The following is a 21,221-nucleotide window of genomic DNA, read 5'->3' on the forward strand; positions in this document are numbered from 1 at the left end:
ATTCACTTTTCTTTAAAGGTAATGTTATGAAATTGGAAAATAAACATTTTACAGTAGATTGATAGTTCTACAATATATTATATAGTAACCTATTTATCCTTTTTCGAAACTTAAATTGATTACAAATTCTGGAATTCATATACAAGCTCCTAAATAATCATTGTATACAAAATTCTAAGATGTAAATGTTTAAAGTTCATTTTCCAAAAACAATTTCACTCCAACGTTGGGCAGAAGAGTAACCTCCAAGTTCTGCGCCACCTCACCCATCACCGACACCATGCCATGCCCTGCCCTTCTGCTCTAGTTGTGAACTGAAAGCTTACGATCAGCTGGCAGCAGAGCAGAGCAGATCACATCTGATGATCTATTGAAAGCTTTCTGTGAATAGCCGGCAGCTGCTCGAGGCAAGAACGTGTTTAATTTTATTCCAATTTGTGCTTTTTTGAGGTGAGCAAAGACAGAAGAGATTCTGTATCAAGATTTCTATAAAAAGCCAAAGCTCATCCCAATCTGTGGAATATATTGACTGGCTAAAGTGCAGCGAATCGTGACATTTGTTTACTCATTTAATTTGTTTCGCAATTTGTTTTGGTTTGAGCCTCGGATGATAAGCAGATTGGCGCGAGGTGGCACTCCATTAATGCGACGCCCTCCGATTATAGCCAGTGCAAACAATTTGCTTAGTTATAATTATAATTTAACAAAAAACCTGGAATCTAATGGGAAAATTATTTTAATTATTGGCTTAGAAATCAGTTTAAAAGTGAACCAAGAGGCGGCTGCGCTCGACAGAACAAAACGAAACGCGGCCTGAAATGTACGCTCCACTCATCCGAATACGAATCCCTCTTTTTAGTCTACTGCTGGCGTTGCTGCTGTGTCAGGGATCCAGCATGTCCAGTCTGGTGAAGAGCGATGCGGAGGACTTCATAGACTGGTGGCAGCACACTGTCTTCTACCAGATCTATCCGAGATCCTTCAAGGACAGCAACGGCGATGGCATTGGAGATCTACCGGGCATCACGTCGAAGCTGCAGTATCTCGCGGAGACGGGCATCACAGCCACCTGGCTGAGCCCCATCTTCCAGTCGCCCATGGTGGACTTTGGCTACGATATATCCGACTACCGGCAGATACAGCCCGAGTACGGAACCATGGAGGACTTTGAGGAGCTGATAGACAAGGCCTACGAGCTGGGCATCAAGATCATACTGGATTTCGTGCCCAATCACAGTTCGGATGAGCACGAGTGGTTCAAGAAGTCGGCGGCCAAGGAGCCCGGCTACGAGGACTACTATGTGTGGGTGGATCCGAAGATTGACGAGAACGGGGACCGGCAGCCGCCCAACAATTGGCAATCGGTGTTCTATGGGTCTGCCTGGGAGTGGCACGAGGGCCGGCAGCAGTACTACCTGCATCAGTTCACCAAGGAGCAGCCGGACCTCAACTATCGCAATCCCGCCGTGGTCCAGGCCATGGACGATGTGATCCTCTTCTGGTTGAACAAGGGCGTGGCCGGCTTCCGCATCGATGCGGTGAACCATATGTTCGAGAAGGAGTCCCTGGAGGACGAGCCGCTGAGTGGAAAGACCAAGGACCCGCTGTCCTACGACTATACCACACACATCTACACCAAGGATCTGCCCGAGGTGCTCGAGATGGTCCAGCACTGGCGCCAGCTGCTCGATGACTTCAGCTCCAAACATCCCGAGGGCCCCACGCGCATCATGATGACGGAGGCGTATGCCGGACTCACGACTCTGGCCGACTACTATGAGGACCGGAACGGCGTCCGGGGCTCGCAGCTGCCCTTCAACTTCCACTTCATCACGGATGTGCATGGCGACTCGGATGCGCGTGACTTTGTCTACAATGTGGAGAAGTGGCTGATCTACATGCCCCGTGGGCACGCGGCCAACTGGGTCATGGGCAACCATGACAATCCCCGTGTCGCCTCCCGTTTCGGTCCGTCCGCCGTGGATGCCATGAACATGCTGCTGATGACACTCCCCGGCGTTGCGGTCACCTACAATGTGAGTTGTGCACACGCTCTCCAAAGGTCACTCGTGGGGCTATCTTCTGGTCGTATTTCAGGGCGAGGAGCTGGGCATGGAGGACTATCGCGACATGCGCTGGGAGGACACAGTGGATCCGCCTGCCCGAAATGTGGGAGAGCAGCTCTTTAGGAACGTGTCCAGGGATCCAGAGCGTACACCATTCCAATGGAACAATGCCAGCCATGCGGGTAAAGAAAAGGATTGTTCTTTTGTATTTCAATTATACTTTTCCCCTCCTTTTTTCCAGGCTTCTCCGAGGCCTCCAAGACCTGGCTGCCTGTGCATCCCAATTATCCGGAACTCAATTTGGAGTCCCAGAAAGCAGCCCCCAAGAGCCACTACAAGGTCTATAAGGCGCTCATCGAGCTGAGGAAATCGGCCATTATGCGGCTGGGACGTTTCACCATCGAGCCCATCTCCCGCTGGGTGTTTGCCTTCAAGAGGTACGTGAACAGCAAATACGAGACCCAAATGAAAGATGGATTCTCTTTAGATCGTTTGCCAACTTTGATTCGATAATTACCGTCATCAATGTGAGCGACGAGGAGCAGCTGGTCAATCTCTCAGAGTTCCTCAATCAGCCCAAGAAACTGATCGTGGAAGTGGCTGGCGTGGAGTCCGCGTATCAGCCGGGGTAAGTTCAATGAACAATAACATTGATTCCTCTTTCGTTCCCCCCCCTCATGCATTTCCATTTCCCTGCTTCTTCAGTCAATCCCTGGCCGCAATCGCCTTGTCCCTGGCTCCGCACGAGGGTCTCGTCTGCCGACTCGTCTAGGAATTACCGACGCTTTGCTGTTGACGGAGAACTTTCCTCTTTAATTGCATTTCCAGTTCAAAATGTCACGCGATTGAATACAAAATGGGTGGAAAATTAATGACTCTACAGCCAGCGATGTGTGTGTTTTCCATTCGGGGGCCCAGCAAGAATTGAATTCGGAGCTAATGAAGGGCAGGGGTTGCCAGCCGGAACTACTGGCCACATCGTCGCCGGTTGCCGGCATTTTGCCTGGCACTTTGCCCAGGACTTTGCCAATTCAATTCTGATGCTCGCTTGACCAGTGTAATTTTTCATGCACGACTACGTGGAGAAGGACGGACCGAAGCCGGAACAAGATTTATGTAGCACATTTCTCTCCCATTTCTCTCGGATGCAAAAAGTTCTTGCAAATGTCGCTTAATAACTGAATTAAATGTTTGTGAATTGCAACTATCGTCCGCAAACTTTTTCCAGGGTGTTCAATAGCTTGTTGCAAAGTTTTGATTGCCTCCTAGAAAATTCTCGAACAACTTGTTTAGATAAGAGTCTGTCTAATAGTTTGAAATTGTTGGAAAATTGATGGTGGATGATGCTCTTCTTTGCTAGAGAGTTGCTTTACTTTATGCAGATTTTTGATGGCACAATTTTTAGACTTTTTGAGTAAAATTCAATCAAAAATGCACCAAAAGTTTCAGCACACCTTTGAAATATTCTATAAAAACTCCAAAGTATTTAAATATATTCCGGTTCTCGCCAAATATTCCACTCGACATACATAGTTTTCTTGTTAAGTACTTAAATAATTCATTTATCAAAAATATGCAAAAATTATTAAAAACGGATAAAAATGAATTTCGCAAGCTTTTAAATGGAATTTAATAGTTTTTTGTGCACTTTTCACTATTAAAATTTCCACAATGTTCCACAGAACATGGAAAAGTGCTTAAGGCTTTAAACATTTAATCATTGCCCATACGCCACGTTGCACAGGAGATGCCAGAGCCCGAGGCTTTCGTCGGATTAAGAGATATACTTATTTCTGTCTGCCCCGCTGCGTTTCACTCACTGAATGTGTCTCGTTCATGTCTCTGGTCGCTGGTCTCTGGTATTAAATATAAACTATTTGAATAATTCAGCGAAAGCCTTCTGGCGGTGGCCTTCGAGCTCAATCTGCCGCCGAGAGGAGGTCTGGTGTTAAGCGAACGCTGCTCGACGGTAATGAGGTGAGTGCCTGCTTTCCATTAACCATTATCCTTGTGTTTGTTACCACTTTTTGGCAATACTTCCAGCGAACAGCGACGCACTTTCGTTAAGCAGCTCATCAAGTCGGCCCAAGTGGTTCTAGTGGCGCTGCTATTCTACAATTTGTGGCGTCACAAATGGACCAAAGTGAAAATCAATCAGCATCGCTTTTGACTGATTTCTCCAGCTCCAGCTCCAGATCCAGTGTCTGGCTGTGTGGCTGGGTGGGTGCTATGGCTGGCTGCTTGTTTGCTGATTGATTGATTGATTAATTAATTAATAAAACGAACATCAGATTAAATGTCATTAACAGTTGGCGGCTAGGACGGCTTCGGTTGAATGTGGCCGCTGGGATTTGGAAATTTAATTTCCTCTACCAGTAGATCTGTCAAGTGGAAATGTCGAGGGGCGCTGATGGATGGCCTTTGTCAAGGGTTTTCCCGTTTCAAGGCAAGTAATGCGGGGTTTCCCTTTGATTTTGTAATGGCATTGTTGGACTTTTGTTATTAATAAGTGTGTAAAAAGATAAATGCATTAAAAGATTTCAAATAAATAATCGGAGTTCTCTTTCAGACTCTCTCTCAGTACGGATACAATGAATCTTCTTGGATTCGGACAAGTTTTACAAATTAGTTTTAATCGACAATCATCAATCTATCTTTCAGCTAGTCCTTACTTTCCTGCTCCTCCAAGTTTTTATTCGTTTCGACCCCCACATGCTGTTCGACCATTCAAAGTGTGTAAAAACAGCAGTCGCCCGACTCCTACGACACTCTGTTATGGCAGATAAATGTAAGTGTCATCCCGCCCGCTGCGACAACGACTGCATCCGCATGCCTCCGTATCACTTTACAAATCCGTGCTTGATCCGACCCGCTTTGTCAGCGACTTGCAGACTGCAGACTGCACAGCACTGTCCTGCACTTGAACGTGAACAAACTTGATAAATTGTCTCCACTAGAGACAGAGTGAGAGAGAGACAGAGAACTGGATGTGCCCCGGATGCCAGGGAGGGCCCCGCATAGGTAGAGGAAAAGGCACTTTTCTCCATTCACTACGAAACGGGGAAAAAGTGCCAACAATCGTTCTCATTCAATTTGTTGCCGCATTCAAATAGTTTCGCGTTTTGCAAGGACCGCCTGCCATCTGTCGGTGGAAACTTAACGCATTGATGCCTCGGCACAAGAGAAGACAGCCCTGAATGCGAGTGGATGGTGTCTGCCTAGTTGGGCCAATGATTGCCAGTTGATAGCACTGCCGGGGACAGCAGCAGCAAGCGGATATGGCAGGGAAATTACAGCCGAGTGCCTGAAAATTAACCCGAGCGCAAACAGTCAAAGACAACAGGCAGAGAAGCCTTACACTGAAGAAAACGAATCCGGCCTACACTTTCCCAACATTCGCTTGAACTCTGCTTGAAAAATCTTTGAAATAGAAGCAAAGTTTTACAACGAAAAATTAGGAAAATCATGTTTTTTGGTGGAACATACTTAAAAAGTTTAGATTACATTTGGGTCCAGCGGGAAATACATTTTCGTTAAGCGAACTTTCCAGTTTGTTGCTGCACTTGAAAGTGGGCGAAATTGAGTTGCAAATTATGGCAAGAACACCTCTCGACATTGCCAGGACAACGCAGGACACATCGTCGTCGCACTGTCTGGCTTCTGTTCGCTCCGACATCGGAGAGCAGGGAGGGCTCAAATGTGTGCTTAAGCCTCTGTGCTAGTTAGCCAAATTGTAGCAAACATGTTGGAAAATCTCTGACAGAATAGGCAGACGTGCCGCACCGCTCGAGGCTGCAGCAGCATCCTTTTTGGCAGCCTTTTAACCTGCCTGCCTGCCTGCCTGCCACTGTCTGTGCCTTTGGTCTGTGCGGCGCGTGTGTTTCTGTTACTGGCAGCCGCCATTTTTCAATACCCCCCCAACACTGAGCCGGGGGGTATATTGGTGGGCCAACGGGTAGAAAGGGCCACAAATCCAGGCGGTATCCCTTGGTCGTATAACTTTTCTGGCTTCGTTTTTCTGCTTCTTCCACTTTTGCTGGGCTGCTGGCTACATAAATTTCGCAGACAGTGTCAGGGGCAGGGGCAGGGGCGGTGGCAAGGATGGCGCCAGTTTTAACTGTTTTTAATTAAAAAATTTCCAACGTTCGGGCCATTGGTAATCAGTTTTATGTCCATGCGAGTGTGCCCTCAAAAGGGTTTAACGAAAATTGATTTTAAGCCTTTTTCTCTTCTTCTTCTTCTCCTTTTTATTATTATGGCTGTCGCTGACACTTGAAAGAAGAAGTTGGTCCGCACAGACTAAGCCAAATTGATAGCCAATTGAGAGGCCATTGCCATAAAAGGATCGAAGAGAGAGGGGGAGAGAGAAAAAAAAAGTTGCATATATTATCCCTCAAAGTCCTGCTCTGTTGGTCGGTGGAAAATTCAATGAAGCTGCCAACTTTTCCCTTCTCAAAACACCAATAAAATTTTATGTGTGATGTGTGCGTCTCTGGCTTTTGTCGTTTTAGCATTCGAAAAATATCTGTGCGTTTTCTGTGTCTGAGCGGAATTTATGCAAATTTGATGAAATTTCCTTGTCGCCTTTTGGCCGGTAAGAACAAAGCGCGGGAAGGTCAAGGCATGTGAGTAATGCGGTCGCAGCCGCGCCTGAGGGCATGCAACGGATTCTAGTAATTTATGATTGTTCGCCCAGGCTTCCCACTTCCTGTCTCAGCTTTAATATTAATGAATGTGGAATTATTTTCGTTGTTTTCGGATTACGGGATTATATATGTCTGGGTCTCTCATTTCACTTGAGTTGGGTGAGATCTCCGTTGGCTCTTGTGATGGAAAAAGTACGGTCTAATGGGTGTAGATAGCTATGGGCAAGGCCCTCTCTCATAAGTCCCTCTAGCGCATAGGAGGTGCGCTGCTGCTGCTCTGTCGCTCACGCATACATGTATAACAGTTGTTGGGTGTATAACAGTCTCTTTTGCCTGCTGTCTACGCACACAAACGGCCTGCAAAACATGTGATTGTGTGCGAGACGATCACTGGTAGAGATGGTTACCGATTTCAAACGACTTTTAAGAAACGATTAATATCGAAATTGAGTATATATCTATTTTTATCGATATGTATCGGTTTTTTCGATGACTTTTATTTTTCTAGCTTTAAATTAGTGAAATTATATGCCGATTTTTAGTTTTTTCTTTCAAAAGGTACGTATTATTATTCTTAGATTAATGCTTTTTAATCCTTTCAGGACTTTCCATTATTTCAAAATCTAATTACCTAAAAATCGTTTCACCAAATTAGCCAAAATGGCGAAACGAAAACCCATTGAACCACAAGCTAAATGAGCCACTTAACCCTTTTTGCTTTTGGGAAAGAAGCACCAGCTGCTGTCTGCCAGCCAGAACATCAATTAAGCCGCCTATTGGGGGCGGGGGGCACTGTCCATGTCCCTGTCAATGCGTTCAACTTGTCGGTCCCACGCTTGATCGGCCATGCGCTCCGGCGCTCGAGGCCAGACAAGAGCAGAGCCGTGTATCTCTCAGCCGTACACCAACAGGCAATCCCGGGGTCCGTGACGGACAAGACAAATCGAGGGCCATAACCAGTAACAGGGCGAAAGACAAAACAGCCGCGAACAGCAGGCCAACAACAAGTGTAATATGTCAATTGAAGGACACTCTACCAACGAGACACACACACACACAGACACCACACACACACCACAAGAACACACACACACACAAAAGGATACCCCCCGAAGCCGAGTCAAACACTTGACTATTTATTGCAATGCTGTCTGCGCTGTCGCCGCAGGATATGCTACGGATATTTGCAAAATATTGCAGCGCCCATAAATTGAAAGCCAAAAGGACGGGGTCCGCCCGACGACAACAGCCTCGGCAAAAGAAGACACTAGAAAAAAGGATTTTTAACCATAGATATCGACTGTGGGATACCTGGTAATCGGATTTAATTTTTGGGGAACCAGAGCCAGTAAATGGTGTGCAATATATCTGGGAAAAAGAACTGGGAAGAGTTCTCAAAAAGAGGGGGAAAAATGTAGTCTCGAAGGGACATTCATTCAGAGACATCCCTGCCCAACCGCCGACCATGGGGTATCCAAAAAAAACAGCAAACGAGGGGCGTGGCTTAGGGACTTGGCTCTTGGCTTTGTCTCAAAATCGCCGCACGATTTGTGGCCGCTACGTGACCGAGTAAACGAGCCACCACCACCACAGGCTGGGGGCACATTCCATGACCTTGGCTTAAAGGAATTGGCCAAATCGAATTGAATTCTTGGAAAAAGTTGAAAAGGGGTAACACGATTGCGAATGAAAGAGGGATTTAATGAAACAATAAAGAAATTAAAGGCAGTAGGCATTTACACATGGAAAACATAATCGTTTTGTTGTTTGATCGGCTTACTTATGAGAGAAAAATCTACACAGTATTCAAGGTTAAAACAGAAATCAATAAAATATACGAACAAAAGGAGACAGTTCTTGGGAAATGGCCGGAACAAGCCTCAAGACCACCATCAATATTTAAGACAATCAATCGTTTTGAATTTCAAAAATATATGGGCATCGAAACCCACTTAAAATCGCTTCGCTTCAAAAAGTTGCATGTTTTTGTGGCCTAATATCTAGTGGATTTCATCAGTGCTGGCAAATTCATTTCCTACGAAAATTCAATTCATGAATTTTAATCTCGAATGGACACACGGGCCAGCAGACCTGCAACGCACACAATGTGCTTACAATGTGGTTGGCTGGCAGTTTATTAGCCAAGAAAACAGACTGCCAACTGACCGGCCAAAAGAGAGCTCGTGCACACACACACACAACAGGACAGGGTAAATACCTATGTACACCATATACTACTCGTATGAGGGAAAGGAAAGGATAGGCAAGGATAGAAGGCTGCTATCGGACGTGGGTCACAAAGGCTGCCACTCAAAACGAACCGCAGCCCCAGCAGCTTTTCCACCTGGCCAGAGACTTTTCCCCCATTTTTGCTTATTTGAAAGGAGTTTCCATTTCCATTATTCCTAAGCGACTGTTGTTGGTTGCTGCGTGGCATATGCAAGAAGCATAAAAAGTTTCTCATAAATTTGTATCCTCCCACGCCCCAAATGGGGGCAGGGCGTCGGACGTAGGGCTACGCGGCAGAGCTAACTTTTATGATAGTCCAACTCGTGGGAAATTCAATTTCATTTTCAATTTAATGCTGCAACGAGCCAGGCAGCCACCTACCTGCCACAGAGGGGCAGCAGCAGCAGAATTGCTCTTCAATCTGTTTCTTATTCTTGTGCGTTTGCGTTTGGTCTCCTTTCGGTTGACTTACCTGCAATGAAACGATAGAAAAATACTCGTAAGTCATAGACATATGTGCATATATAAATGTACGTATTATTTACTGGTAAAAGTTGAATGAAATTAAAACTTGAGCTTAAGACTCCTTCGGCTTTCATTTTTCTTATTGTTCGACAAGCGCTGGGCTGTTCTGTTCGGGGCAGAGTTTCGAATAAAGGGCAGCTGGCGCCAAGGTGACTTCTACAGCCACTGTACTCCCTGGCATCCTATCCTTTCATTCGATACCTCCTTTGTTAAGTCTTTTCTTTGTACGTGCTCCCTATGTTCCCTCCCACCCACTTACCTATTACGTAGGAGTACCCGTCCAGCGTCAGGACACACTTGCGGGTGGTGGTGCCGCCGCCGACGAGGCTGCCCAAGAGGCTGCCACTGACGCTGCCCGTGACGCCGGACGAGTACCTGGAGGAGTTGAGACGGCCAACAGCAGATTTGCCAAAACTGGTGGATAGCGCACTGCCGGGACTGCCCGCCTCGCAGCTGTTGAGACTCTCGCGGCGCGGCGCTGCCTCGAGGCCCACGAATTCCTCCCGACAACTGACCGCGGAACCCAGTCCGTCCGCCGAGTGCTCGCGTTTCTGGTCGCGTTCCGCAAGTCGCATTTTGCTGCGCGGACTGCGTGATGCGGGTATTGGGATGGAGGAGGAGGTGGCCGCTGCCGTTGCCGATGCCTCCTCCTGGCTAATGTTCAAACTTTGCGGTTTATCTCGTCGCGTCGGCGTGGGCGCCTCATCGATAGTGTCACCCATTTTGATAGATCTTCCGAATAGATTTTCCGAATTATATGTGAAAATGCATTTTGCTTGAACCGTAAACCGTGGGGGAAACCTTTGTGCCTTGTCGATGTGCGCCAAAAACTCGTAGACTTGAATTTATATTTGATTACTTTTCTTTTTAACAATTTAGCAATTAAAATTCACTTGAAATCACAATTTCTTCTATATTTTTTATGGGTGTCTTTCTGGCAAAAGGAAAGGAACATAAATACTCGTAAATGCAAATTCGAATATTACGCATACGCAGCGTTGTGCAGGCCATAAAAAATGATAAATCCATCAGCATACATCTCCATATATGCCTTATATTTCAACAGAAATTGATTGAAAAAAATTGAGTTAAATAAATCGAATTTTGTAGTGGAGTTTTCACACCACCCTTCCTCCCCTAACCGCGATCTACGTACATCCCTGATGACAGTTTCCATCAGAAAATGGCATTTTTTTAGTGAATAAAAATATGGTTTCTGTGTCTCTCTGATTGTTTTGGCACAGATACTCGTATTTATGAAGGATAAATGGCTTTTTTCGATTGACAGGCGAAAATATTGTTTTTCTTGGCTGTACAGTGTAGTGCCTGTCGCAGCCCCCCCTCCCCCGTCTCTAATTGCAGTTTTTTGTCCATGCTGTTGTCAATTATTTGCTTCGCCTGTCTGCTGGGTCGCACCGTCCCCACCCACCGTCCCCCCTGCTGTCCGTTTCACTTGTTTTGACTGGCGTTGTTTGGCTTTATTTGATTCAGATTTTATCGCCTCTCGTTCTGACGTTTGCATATTGGCCATAATGTCAGTCCATTTATCACAAATCCATCAATGCCACAATGCCACACACTCTGTGGGTGTGTGTTGCCCCCTTTTTAAAGGTCTCTTCAACTCCAAAAAAGTTGCAACATTTGCAACGCATTTCTTTGGGGTTGTCACGTCCCTCAAATAAAGCAAAATGGCGACACTTTTAAGACGTCACGTGTCTCATGGAGGCAGCCCCCCGTTCTTTGGGGCACAATGGCCTTAAGCATTTCACTTTCTCCATGCCTTTGAGACCTCACTTTCACCCGAAATTTGTTTAAAAAGACAGTTGCACTACGTGCTCGCCTTTTGGGGAATAGTGCAAGGCGTCTTTCTGCCCAAAAACTATTATAAGTTTAATGCGAAAAGGCGAGGCGCCTCAATCATCGTTAGCCACTTAATTAAGAGCCAAACAAACAGCACAGCTGAGAGCCTTAATTAGGTGAGAGCTGTGAAATATTCAAGCTATGGAATTCATTCGGAAAGTTGAAAACTAGTGAAATTTATATTACTTTGTCTGGCAGCAATTATACGATAGGAATCTTTATTGCCTTGAGCATAGACGAGTCAACCGAAGAGAAGAATATTTTCCAAAGAATATTTTATTGCGGTTGAAGAGGAGCAGCTCAAAGGTATTTTTGAGTGCAGAAATTCTGGGTTTCTGTTGAATATTTAGGGCAAAAGTTCTGAAATACTTTACGGACTATTCTCAAAAGAGAAATTCTACTTCAGAGTTTATATATTTCTCTCTCTTTTCTATGCTCAAACTATGCATTCATCATTATATATATTCTATGGTTGTTGCCTGGAAAGGCCATGAACTATTGCCCCTTTCCATTTACATCCAATTTCCTCCCATTTTATTTATAAACTAAATTACAAACTGGGATCATTAAAAAACCCCAGGTTAATCTAGTTTCTGCCTATAATCGGCTTATAGTTAAAACATTAACCGCGATGGCTAATAAAATGATATGTTAAAAAAAAGTTAATGACTTTTGTTGGCTTTCCAACGCCGCCTCCTAAGAATGTCTAACCAGATTAATTTCAAATGATAATCACAAAATTTTAATTAACTCTTTTTGTACACATAACTCTTGCTTTTGTTGTTGTTGTTGTGGCAAGGCCCGCATCAACCCCCATGGCCTGGCGCGCCCCTTAACCTTTTGTGTAGTTCGTTTTGTCCACTTGATGGAGCTGCTGCTTTAAAAATCGAATGGAAAATGCCAGTAGCAGCTGCCGGGAACTTAAATATTCCCACGGAGCTCGCTCAAAGTTGCGTTTTGGGTGGGAATATTGCGCATACGCCGTGTTTATCGGCTTGCCTAATGAGGTATCAATAACCGCCGCCTTTATGACTCAATTAACGCAAAGATATTCGCTCGAGAATCAATGCCAGTGCCACACACACACACACACACACACACAAAGGAACATTTCTCCGCTGCGGCATCATAAATCGTACAAAGTATACGTTATCTTTGTGCAGCTCCCCCCCCCATGTGGCAGGGTGGACAACCCTTAGTGCCGGTTCAGGGAACTCCGTTTATGGAAGAAATTTTTAAATTTTTTCCATACAAAAGTTTGGCGACCCAACCCCCATAAATAATACAGCTTATGATAGTTTTTTTCGCAGTTGTTTTGTTTTCTGCTCGGACAAAAGTCAGCAGGCGAAAAGTTTCAATGAACCCAATTCCTGACAGACATTTAGCCAGCATCGTACTTAAACGTATCTATCTAGATACTGTTGATCCAGCATTCAGCATCCAGCATCTCCCACTCCAGGCGGCCTCTTGTGTCTTGTATCTTGTGTTTTGTGTCTGGCTGTGTCGCATTGGATTGACAGATGATAGCAGGATGAAGCACAGAAATGGTAGAGACTCAGAGGCGCAGGGACAGACAGAGACACAAGTCAATTATTTAATTAAAGGCTGTCGGTAGCTTCTGCTCAATGCGGCTGTTAATGTGAGTGTTAAGCCCAGAAGCAGGAGCACAGAGCTGGGACCTTTGCCAAACAACAGTGGAATAATAAAAGCGAAACAGAAACATCACACGACAATAATTAAAAGCGCATACACACAAGTGACGTTTGTTTTCGCTCGGAATGAGGAAAATGTCCCGCACAGGAAACACACACACAGAAATACTTCAAATACGGAGGCAATTTGTTATATTGTATTTCTTTTACAAAGGAGAAACCAATCATTTCAAGGAGTTCCCATCTCTATATAGCTGCTAGTTAGGCAGGCCTCACTGTACCTGCACAAGGGGTAGATATAGTGGTATTAAATTACAGCTTGAGATACAAATAATTGCATGCACATTTTGTGATATGAAATCGAGATACTCGTAGCACAAAACCAATTAAAGTGAATTGAAAATTCTTAGAATATTTCAGAGAAATTTGAACTAAACGACGGGAACAAAAATTATTTAACTGCTTTAATTTGTAGGAAATTTTAGAAAATTTCTTAAGGAGTGGAGGTTTAAATACTGGCTGAAAGCAAACCCCCAATCAAATTTGGCTCAAAAGCGTACGTGAGGGCAATGTCTTTAGATTATTTTCAATAGTCTTTAAAGATGTATAAGCAACAAGAAAAAGAATAAGTGTTTCTAATGCTAAAAGGCTTTGCATATAGTCGTAATCGAAGGCAATCGGAATCAAGCGTAGGCAACGATATTTATCAATAGATGCAATAGATACAAAAATTGGTTACTTTTAAGCTTTGATGAGCAATATTTTGGGGTTCGAAACGGTCAGAGAACGTATGAATATCCCAAATAGAAAGGGTTTCCTCTCTTGCTCCCATTTGCCATTAAATTCTTCCCTCTTTTTGTCACAGTGTATCCTAAATAGAGCTGCATTTTGCGACCTCCCTCCCTCCCTACACACAGACACAACACCCACGCCCACACCCCCACCCACATATCTTCATCAGCCTCCTCTAGGGTTTCCCCCTTACAGCACTACGAGTGCTCCCTCGTATACCCCCTTATTTTAATTGTTGTAATTTTGTCGTGGTTGTTGCTGTTCCTGCCGCCACCGCCACCGCCTTTTGACATGCGCCTCTTGCCTATTGCCTCTTGCCCCTTGCCCCATGGATGTTGGTGGGGTTTTTGCTGTAATTTCCGCGTTGTTTTTGTTGTTGTTTGATGGGCGCCAGTGTGACGCCATTGCGGGTTTGTCGTCTCGTCTCTTGTGTAAATAAAAGATGAATTAAAGTGCGATAGTTTGTGCGAAGAATGTTGCGCAGGACAGCCGCCCCCCACCCAAACAGGACGGGACAGGACGGGACAGGACGGGACAGGACAGGACAGGACATGACAGGAGAGGACGTGGACGTGGCATACACGACACCAGCGTCAAGGACTTGTTGTGCCCCGTTAATCACACACTGCATTCCCCATCGGATCGATGGGATGCAATAAAAAAGCAGAAGAAATTGCATGTAATTGAAAGGAGGACTGTACGAAACCAAGAGTCCTTCCCAGACCCTCGTCCTTCCCAACAGGAAGTGCTATAAATTTGCCCACTGTCCCTGCCACTGCCACTGCCACTGCCACCGACGAGTGCGACACTCCTCAGGCAGAGAGAGAGAGAGAGAGAGAGCATTCCATGACTCGGCTCATTAGCATTTTGGGCCAAAGGAAACATCAGGATATGTGAAAAAAAGGCAACAAGAGCCAGTCCTGCAGTCAGCCAGCCTGTGACTTCCCATCATGATCATCGCCTATGGGGAACCACATCATCATTCCCAACCCGACTCGACTGCTTCTCGCATTTCAATTGCAAATTGTTGTTGTTTCTACATTTTGTTTGGTACAGAGTATGCGGCGGGGCATTGAGGGTATATCTGGACAGCCAGAGGTTGATTTGAAGATTAGAAAAGGTTCGGGAGGTTCTTGGAAGAAAAAGCTGTGGTCTCCCAGGTTTTAGAGATATGTAACTGAATTTTGCTGGTTTTATAGGGAATACTTGTATCTTTGAATACACTTTATCATCAGCTTATTATCACAGCTAAAAATAACCATTTTCTAAGGCGGTTCTGAAAGAAGTTGTCCCCATTTTGGTTGCCTAATTTTTCACATGATTCTTGGAATTGTTGGCCTTTTTCTCCACAGTTGGAAATAAATCCAAGTATTCGGTGTCCCATAGGTATCTAGAGTTCCTTCCAGCTCACTTTCTTGTACGTTTGCGTACAGGACACCCAGCTGTGATGGTTAAATGCAGTTCCTACCACAAATACCCATTTACATAGAAGGACGACGACGACGACGACGACGACGACGACGACGACTACGACGACGGAGCAAACAAATGAGAAAAGTCGCATTATTAATTTGCCGCACCGCACGACCATAAATAAGGATGTCTGTCTTTGGACTCTGGCCCCATACCGTACCCTATGGACCCCACACCCCACACCCCACACCCTTCGCACTTTTTGCACACATATAAAATTCAAAGGACCTCCTCCACACAGCCTTGTCCATATGTTCTGTTTTTGCGGCCCAACTTGACTGGGGGGCTCCGGTTCCCGTTCCCGTTCCCGTTCGTTTTTGCTCTCAACGCAGCACCACGCAATTTTCTTTAGCAATTTATTACTATTTTGACTTGTAGATATGTTGGTATCTGTGTGTCCCCGTCTGGGTGTCTGTGTGTGTCTGTGTGCGCCTGCTTTGTATGCTGTTTCCTGTGCACGCAGGACTTAGGCTGCGTCCCTCATTGGTTGCTCTCTCTCTTTCTGCATTTGACTTGTTCCAGCCACAATTTGTAAAGGAGGCAATTATCCTTATTAGCTGCTTATTTATGGCCATGTTTGTTTACTCGTTGTCCCATTCAGCCAACATAAACAATGCGAAAACGATTCTCAGGCAAAATAATTGCTCAAGATTGGCAATCAACTATACATAGGTCCAACAGTTGTCCTTCCAAGGGGCAGGATTCAGTGCTGAAGAGTACTTAAACTTCGAATTGATTCCCTGAATAAATTGTAGTTGTGCCAAGGCAAAGGACCCTGGCCATAGAACTGGGAATCATCCGCTTTAAGTGGTCAAATATATGCATTTATGGATATTTATGGGGGGGGGGATACAAGTATCCACCATTTTCACAACCCTTCAAAGACCCTAGACTGGGGTACACACTCTCCACCTTTCACATTTTTCACAACATTTTCTGTGCCCTTTAGAGGAATTTCCCCAGGAGAAACCCTAACCCTTGCTGCATAAGTTTTTTCCAACAGCTTTAAGTCATTTAAAATTACTGCATAATGAGTTGAGACCCTCCCCGCCCCCAGCTGTCGGATGGGGGGTGTGGGGGGTGGAGGGATACTGTATGCTGAAAGCTTTTTAGGAAGAACTTCCCTGAACATAAAGCACATTGTCAAATCAGCGACATTTTTATTGCTACCCCGTGGGTGGGTGGCGGCTGGCGAGGCGAAGCTCCACCTCAGCATCTCCCCTCCTTGGACGTACATCATATATGTAAATGCGAATATGTACTGCTCGTCGGTGTACACGCTTACATGCTGATGATGTCGTTATTAAACGCATAAATAAATTGTCAAAAAATATGTGTGCGCACAAAGCGGGGAGGACGGGTAAGGGGGAGGGTTTTTGGCCCTGCTTTATGTACTCCGTGTCCTGTGCGCCAGGCGACAAATAGAAATGTCGGGCAGGGAGCGGGGGAGCGAGGGAGGGAGGGTATGCGTCTGTGAGAACTTATTTCTCGAGGCATCCTTCCTGAAGATGCTGTCCCGTCCCGCGTCGTGTTTATTTTTGCACACCGCTGACTTTGTCAATGTTTTATGGGTTTTAGCGAGTATTTCTGTTTCGGCTGCCGACAATTGTCAATTAAATGGAAGGTTTGTGGAACCGGTTGCCCCTCCGGGCAGGACCTGCACCAAAGGAACCACAAAACACAATGCAGCGACTCTCATAAATTTATTATTTATGACATACGCAGTGCATAAAGGGCGGATAAGGGGTGGAGAATAGTGGGGGGTTGGACACAAGGATTGCGGTTGTCCGCAGGGGAAGAGTTTAAGCGGAAGGATAAGCTATAATAAGTGCCGGGTCCTGCAGCTGGCGATGTTTCCCACAAGCATTCGGGGCGTTAAGGGATAAAAGGATAATCGATAGATGGGAAAAGCATTCATAATCGATAAGTGCTATGGTGATTGATAATGTTTGCACAGAAGGTTCTCCAGAATCTATCTGTATCTATCTCTTTTGTAGAGCACAAAGTAGACCCTTCTAGATGGTTAGTATTCTGCAGATCCCTGCGGAAACTGTTTTTAAAGACATTAATGCGGCTTCATTTTCATATGGCCCTTCCTGACTCCCACCCCCCCTTGGTGCCCCCCTCTGGTGGCGCTTCTCCGATGCAGTTGGTGATTAGTCAGTCGTCCGTCGTTCAACGTCTATCAACAGTTTACCCTAATGCCCCGGCAACATGCAACACCAGAACTGACCTCATTTTGTTTGCACTTGCAGCTGTTGCAGCTGTCCAACGTTCCAACTCTCTGTGCCCCCTGCCCCATGCCCCATGCTCCACAGTTGATTGTCTGGAAGTTCGCTTGGAAGTTGGGGTTCTTGTGCAACTCATTGAATCCGAGTGGGGAAGCAAACAAATCAAGGCGACGACTTCATTGTTGCTGTTGCTGTTGCTGCTGCCGTTTCTGTGTGGCACGTTCTCGCTGGCTTTTCTCTCTGCGCAAAGTGCGAAAACTTTTTGCAACAGTTTTGCATAAGAGCCTCTGCCCCACTCACCCCCACCCACACCCGGCTGCAAACACTTCATTTGGATATCCAAAAAGAAGGAAACTTTCGATTAGTGGCAGGCACACAATGCCACACAATGCCGAATGGCTAACCAACTATTCCTGGGGGGCCCTGGCCAACCGAACAAAGTCAGTTAGCTGTTTTGGCCATAAAACTTGTGCTCTTTGTGTTTCTTGGCCAGAAATGTACACTCGGAAAAAGATGGGGCCATAAATCCTATAGATAGTGCCTCATAGCTGAAGGATGTGCCAGTACTCGTGTGTTCAATGATTTTTGATTGCTCTTCAAAGTTCATTTTCCTAGGAAAACATGTTTTCCCAACTTTTCCAAGAAAAACCAGATTAAAGAATAAATATTCCCCATTCATGGCAAACATTTTCTTTGAGTGCGCTTTTACTTTGTTGCATTCAAGCGGAAAATTGCCAAAAGGAGTGGATTTTCCTCGAAATGGAAATGCAACTTTGATTTTGTGCCTGACAAAGGCATGCGATACATGTGCTCCTCGGATAGGGACCCAGGATTAAGGACATTCCCCGAAAATACAGCGAAAATCAACAACAACCCACCCCCAAATCCCCCCAAAGGATGCGTATGCTTTCCTTTTTTGATGTTTGCTTATTTTTTATTTGTATTTGCCCAACAAACAAAAGTTGTGACTTTTTGGGCAAATCAACATGCCCATTCTCTACCCTACACGCACACAGAAACCCACCCACACCCACTCCTTTGCTCATCTGTGTTGATGATTTGGCAAATCACTTGGAGAGTCTCCACTCGACACCACTTGGCCCCTTTGTGCTCCTGCGAAATGATGCGCAATTTCTCAAAATCTTTTGGGCCACCCCCTCTCCCCCTGTGTTAGCACTTGTAATGGTGTGAAATTCAAAATGGCTGCATGGCTCCACTGTCATTTATCAAGTTTATTAGCGGGGGCACCCCCAAAAACCGGGAATGGGAATTCCTATTCATTTATTAAGGTATTCGAGCAATTAAATGCGATTTATGAGGTTGTACGTGTATCCCCCCCAGAAAAAAAAACACATTAGTGACATCATCAAATGCACACTCAAGTGGCGCCATAAATTTGTGGTCTAGTGTATAGAGTGGAGGATGATGCAATACTGGAAGATGTGTGGGAGGAGAGCGCACCTCTTAGGGCACCTTTTAGGGTACCTTTTTCTTGAGAACCTTATTTCGTTTCTGGAGAACGTGCTCTGGGTTTCAAGAGGAGAACTGTTGTTTTGTGTATGCTCGTAAAATTGTAGCTAAAACAATTACCATTCCTTAAACCCCTACCCAACCCCCACCGCCCAGATTTTGTTGCCAGAAATTACAATCATTTTGTGATTATGTATATCTTGGACAAAGTTGCCGGCTGTGGATTTTGCCGCAAACTTTCCGACATTCTTGTTATTTGCATAGTGCAACAAACTTTTAGCTAAGGCCGCGAAAATATGCAACATTTTCCGCAGAGCTTTTTGGCTTCCGTGAGCCCGAAACTTTCCCATTGAAATGCCAGGAGCACGGAGCTCTGCTCTGTCTCTGGGAAGCCCCTTTCGGTTCAGTCCCCTCCGGACTTCTGGCCCATTCCTGGCGATGGCTAACTTCCTGAGTTAGTTTTCCAGGGCCGGCTTTTGACGCTTTGGCATGTTTATCGCCCGCTCGAACCGTATGGCCCAATTGGCCATCAGCCAAGTTCTACTCTGCACTCCTTTGTCAGCATTAATTAAAAGCAAATTACACTTGGATTTTTCTTTTTCTGTTTTTTCCTGATTTTGTTTTTTGTTTTGCTGCAAAAAACTTTCACTGCAGCATCATTAAAAACTTCTTAAGACTGTTGATTTCTTTTTCACTCGTAGGTTGCGTCACATTTCATGAATCAACAACTTGATTAGCAATTCAAATGCGTTTCCTCTCCTCTCTCGTCCTTCGCGTTCACCTGCGCGGGCTCCCAGGACGACAGCTGGATCCTGGTTTGTTTTCCCAAAGTTTTCCTAATTAAAGTGGCTTCCCAACAATAAACCGCAAACCGAAAATCACAAACACAAAAAAGCTGGCCGAAAACTGTCAGAAAATTGTCAATGGAAACAGGAAACAGACGCCAGTGGCAGGGCCAAAGAGAGGGGAGCAGAGGCGTGGGCGTGTGGATGGGTCGCGCCCATCAGACTAAACAAAAATTTAAATATATTTACCCGACAAGCAAAAGGGTCCCGGGGCCCTGTTTTCCTACGCTTAAAGAGAGGGTAACAGGGTTTTGATCAGATGTTTGATAAGGCCTCAAGAGAAGACCCAATAAAGCGATAGTCGGCTGTATCTATTGGAAAACATTCAGTGTTTTTCGATGGAGAGATACATATCCAGCAGCTTCTAGATAAATTGGATAGGTTTGAAGCTTGGATACATCGTCTAAAAGGCATAGAAACGCTTTAAAAACGCTTTTTCCTTAAAAAATAGTCCCCGAAAATGTGTACAATCGTATATCGTAGGAAATATTCATCGTATATCAGTTATTTATAAGAAATGTATCCCTACTAGCAGAGAAAATACATTTTTAAGTGTGTCCCAAAGTCCCATTGACAACTTAATCTACTCTTCCTTTTTTCCTCGTTTCGCTGCCGTTCTGTGGCTGGCAGGCAACCAATTCACACAGATACACACGCACACACTCGCACAGTGCCTGACACACGATTGTGGCTTAGTTCTAGGCGCGCTGAAATGTGAAACCATTCGTCTGTGCCCCCACAAACACAGCCAAAAGGCAATGAATGTTTCAAATTGTCAGTGAAAACTTTTCAAATCCCGAAAGCATCAGCCAATCACCAGCCACATCCACATCTGCCATTTGTTTTGCATTTTAAAGCCTTGATATCTCCATAGAAGGAAGCAACTAACGAACCAAAGATTGCACAAAAGTTTGTGGTTTTATGGGCGGGAAAAGTCATCTACTAAATGCTAATTTCACAAGTCTGTCTAATGGTTAATTGGAGATGAATTGGGTTCAAAGTTGATCGCAGAGATGCGTGTCAACTAATCAAAGAATAATATTTCATTTTAATTACTTTGAAAGTTTTCTGGACAGAATGTCGGCCAGAGGTCTTAAGGTATTTGTGGGCTTAGGCCATCGAAATGTGGCTGGGTCTTACATTTCATTGGTTTTCCTACCTTTTAAAGAGCGGAAATATCCCTAAAGCACTGGCCTTATGTTCGAACATAACAAACTTCAAATTAATATTGATGATGATTTCTTTTGGATTGATTGAATAAGCACTGCTCCTCCTCCTTCGTTCACACTCTTAAAGCTTATCGGCTAATCAGAGTGATTTACTAAGTCGCTCTCTCGCTGTCTCTACGTCCTTTCGCACATTGTTTAATTCCCGGTCGTCGGGTAGATAAAAGCCGGCAACAAAGTCTCTCCCATTGGCCATGTTAAGTGAC

General features: G+C 45.0%; 2 protein-coding genes across 13 annotated transcripts in view; one reads left to right on the forward strand and one right to left on the reverse strand.

Moving 5' to 3' along the window:
- Nucleotides 1–21,221, reverse strand: part of LOC108162501 (calcium/calmodulin-dependent 3',5'-cyclic nucleotide phosphodiesterase 1) — a 113,757-nt gene that overhangs the window by 32,916 nt on the left and 59,620 nt on the right. For 5 of the 10 annotated variants that reach the window (XM_017297272.2, XM_017297270.2, XM_017297273.2 and 2 more), the window contains exon 2: nucleotides 9,726–10,400. The exons of the other annotated variants lie outside the window; for them this stretch is intronic. In XM_017297272.2, the coding sequence (XP_017152761.1) occupies nucleotides 9,726–10,188 (463 nt within the window). In that variant the 5' untranslated portion in view covers nucleotides 10,189–10,400. The remainder of the gene's footprint in view (nucleotides 1–9,725; nucleotides 10,401–21,221) is intronic. 10 annotated transcript variants of the gene reach the window in all.
- LOC108162503 (maltase 2) lies at nucleotides 368–4,251 on the forward strand. 3 transcript variants are annotated; one of them, XM_033394110.1, is made up of 7 exons: nucleotides 368–450; nucleotides 860–2,036; nucleotides 2,098–2,248; nucleotides 2,308–2,503; nucleotides 2,554–2,694; nucleotides 3,957–4,043; nucleotides 4,110–4,251. In XM_033394110.1, exons 2-7 carry the CDS (start codon nucleotides 897–899, stop codon nucleotides 4,234–4,236), a joined length of 1,842 nt encoding a protein of 613 aa, XP_033250001.1. In that variant the 5' UTR covers nucleotides 368–450; nucleotides 860–896; the 3' UTR covers nucleotides 4,237–4,251. The 3 variants fall into 3 exon arrangements, with proteins under 3 accessions (XP_033250001.1, XP_033250000.1, XP_017152766.1); XM_033394109.1 differs by lacking the exon at nucleotides 368–450 and having other exon boundaries at nucleotides 512–2,036; XM_017297277.2 differs by lacking the exons at nucleotides 368–450; nucleotides 3,957–4,043; nucleotides 4,110–4,251 and adding an exon at nucleotides 2,772–2,954 and having other exon boundaries at nucleotides 522–2,036.

The sequence above is a fragment of the Drosophila miranda genome, chromosome 4 (assembly GCF_003369915.1).
Source record: "Drosophila miranda strain MSH22 chromosome 4, D.miranda_PacBio2.1, whole genome shotgun sequence".
Lineage (NCBI taxonomy): Eukaryota > Metazoa > Arthropoda > Insecta > Diptera > Drosophilidae > Drosophila > Drosophila miranda.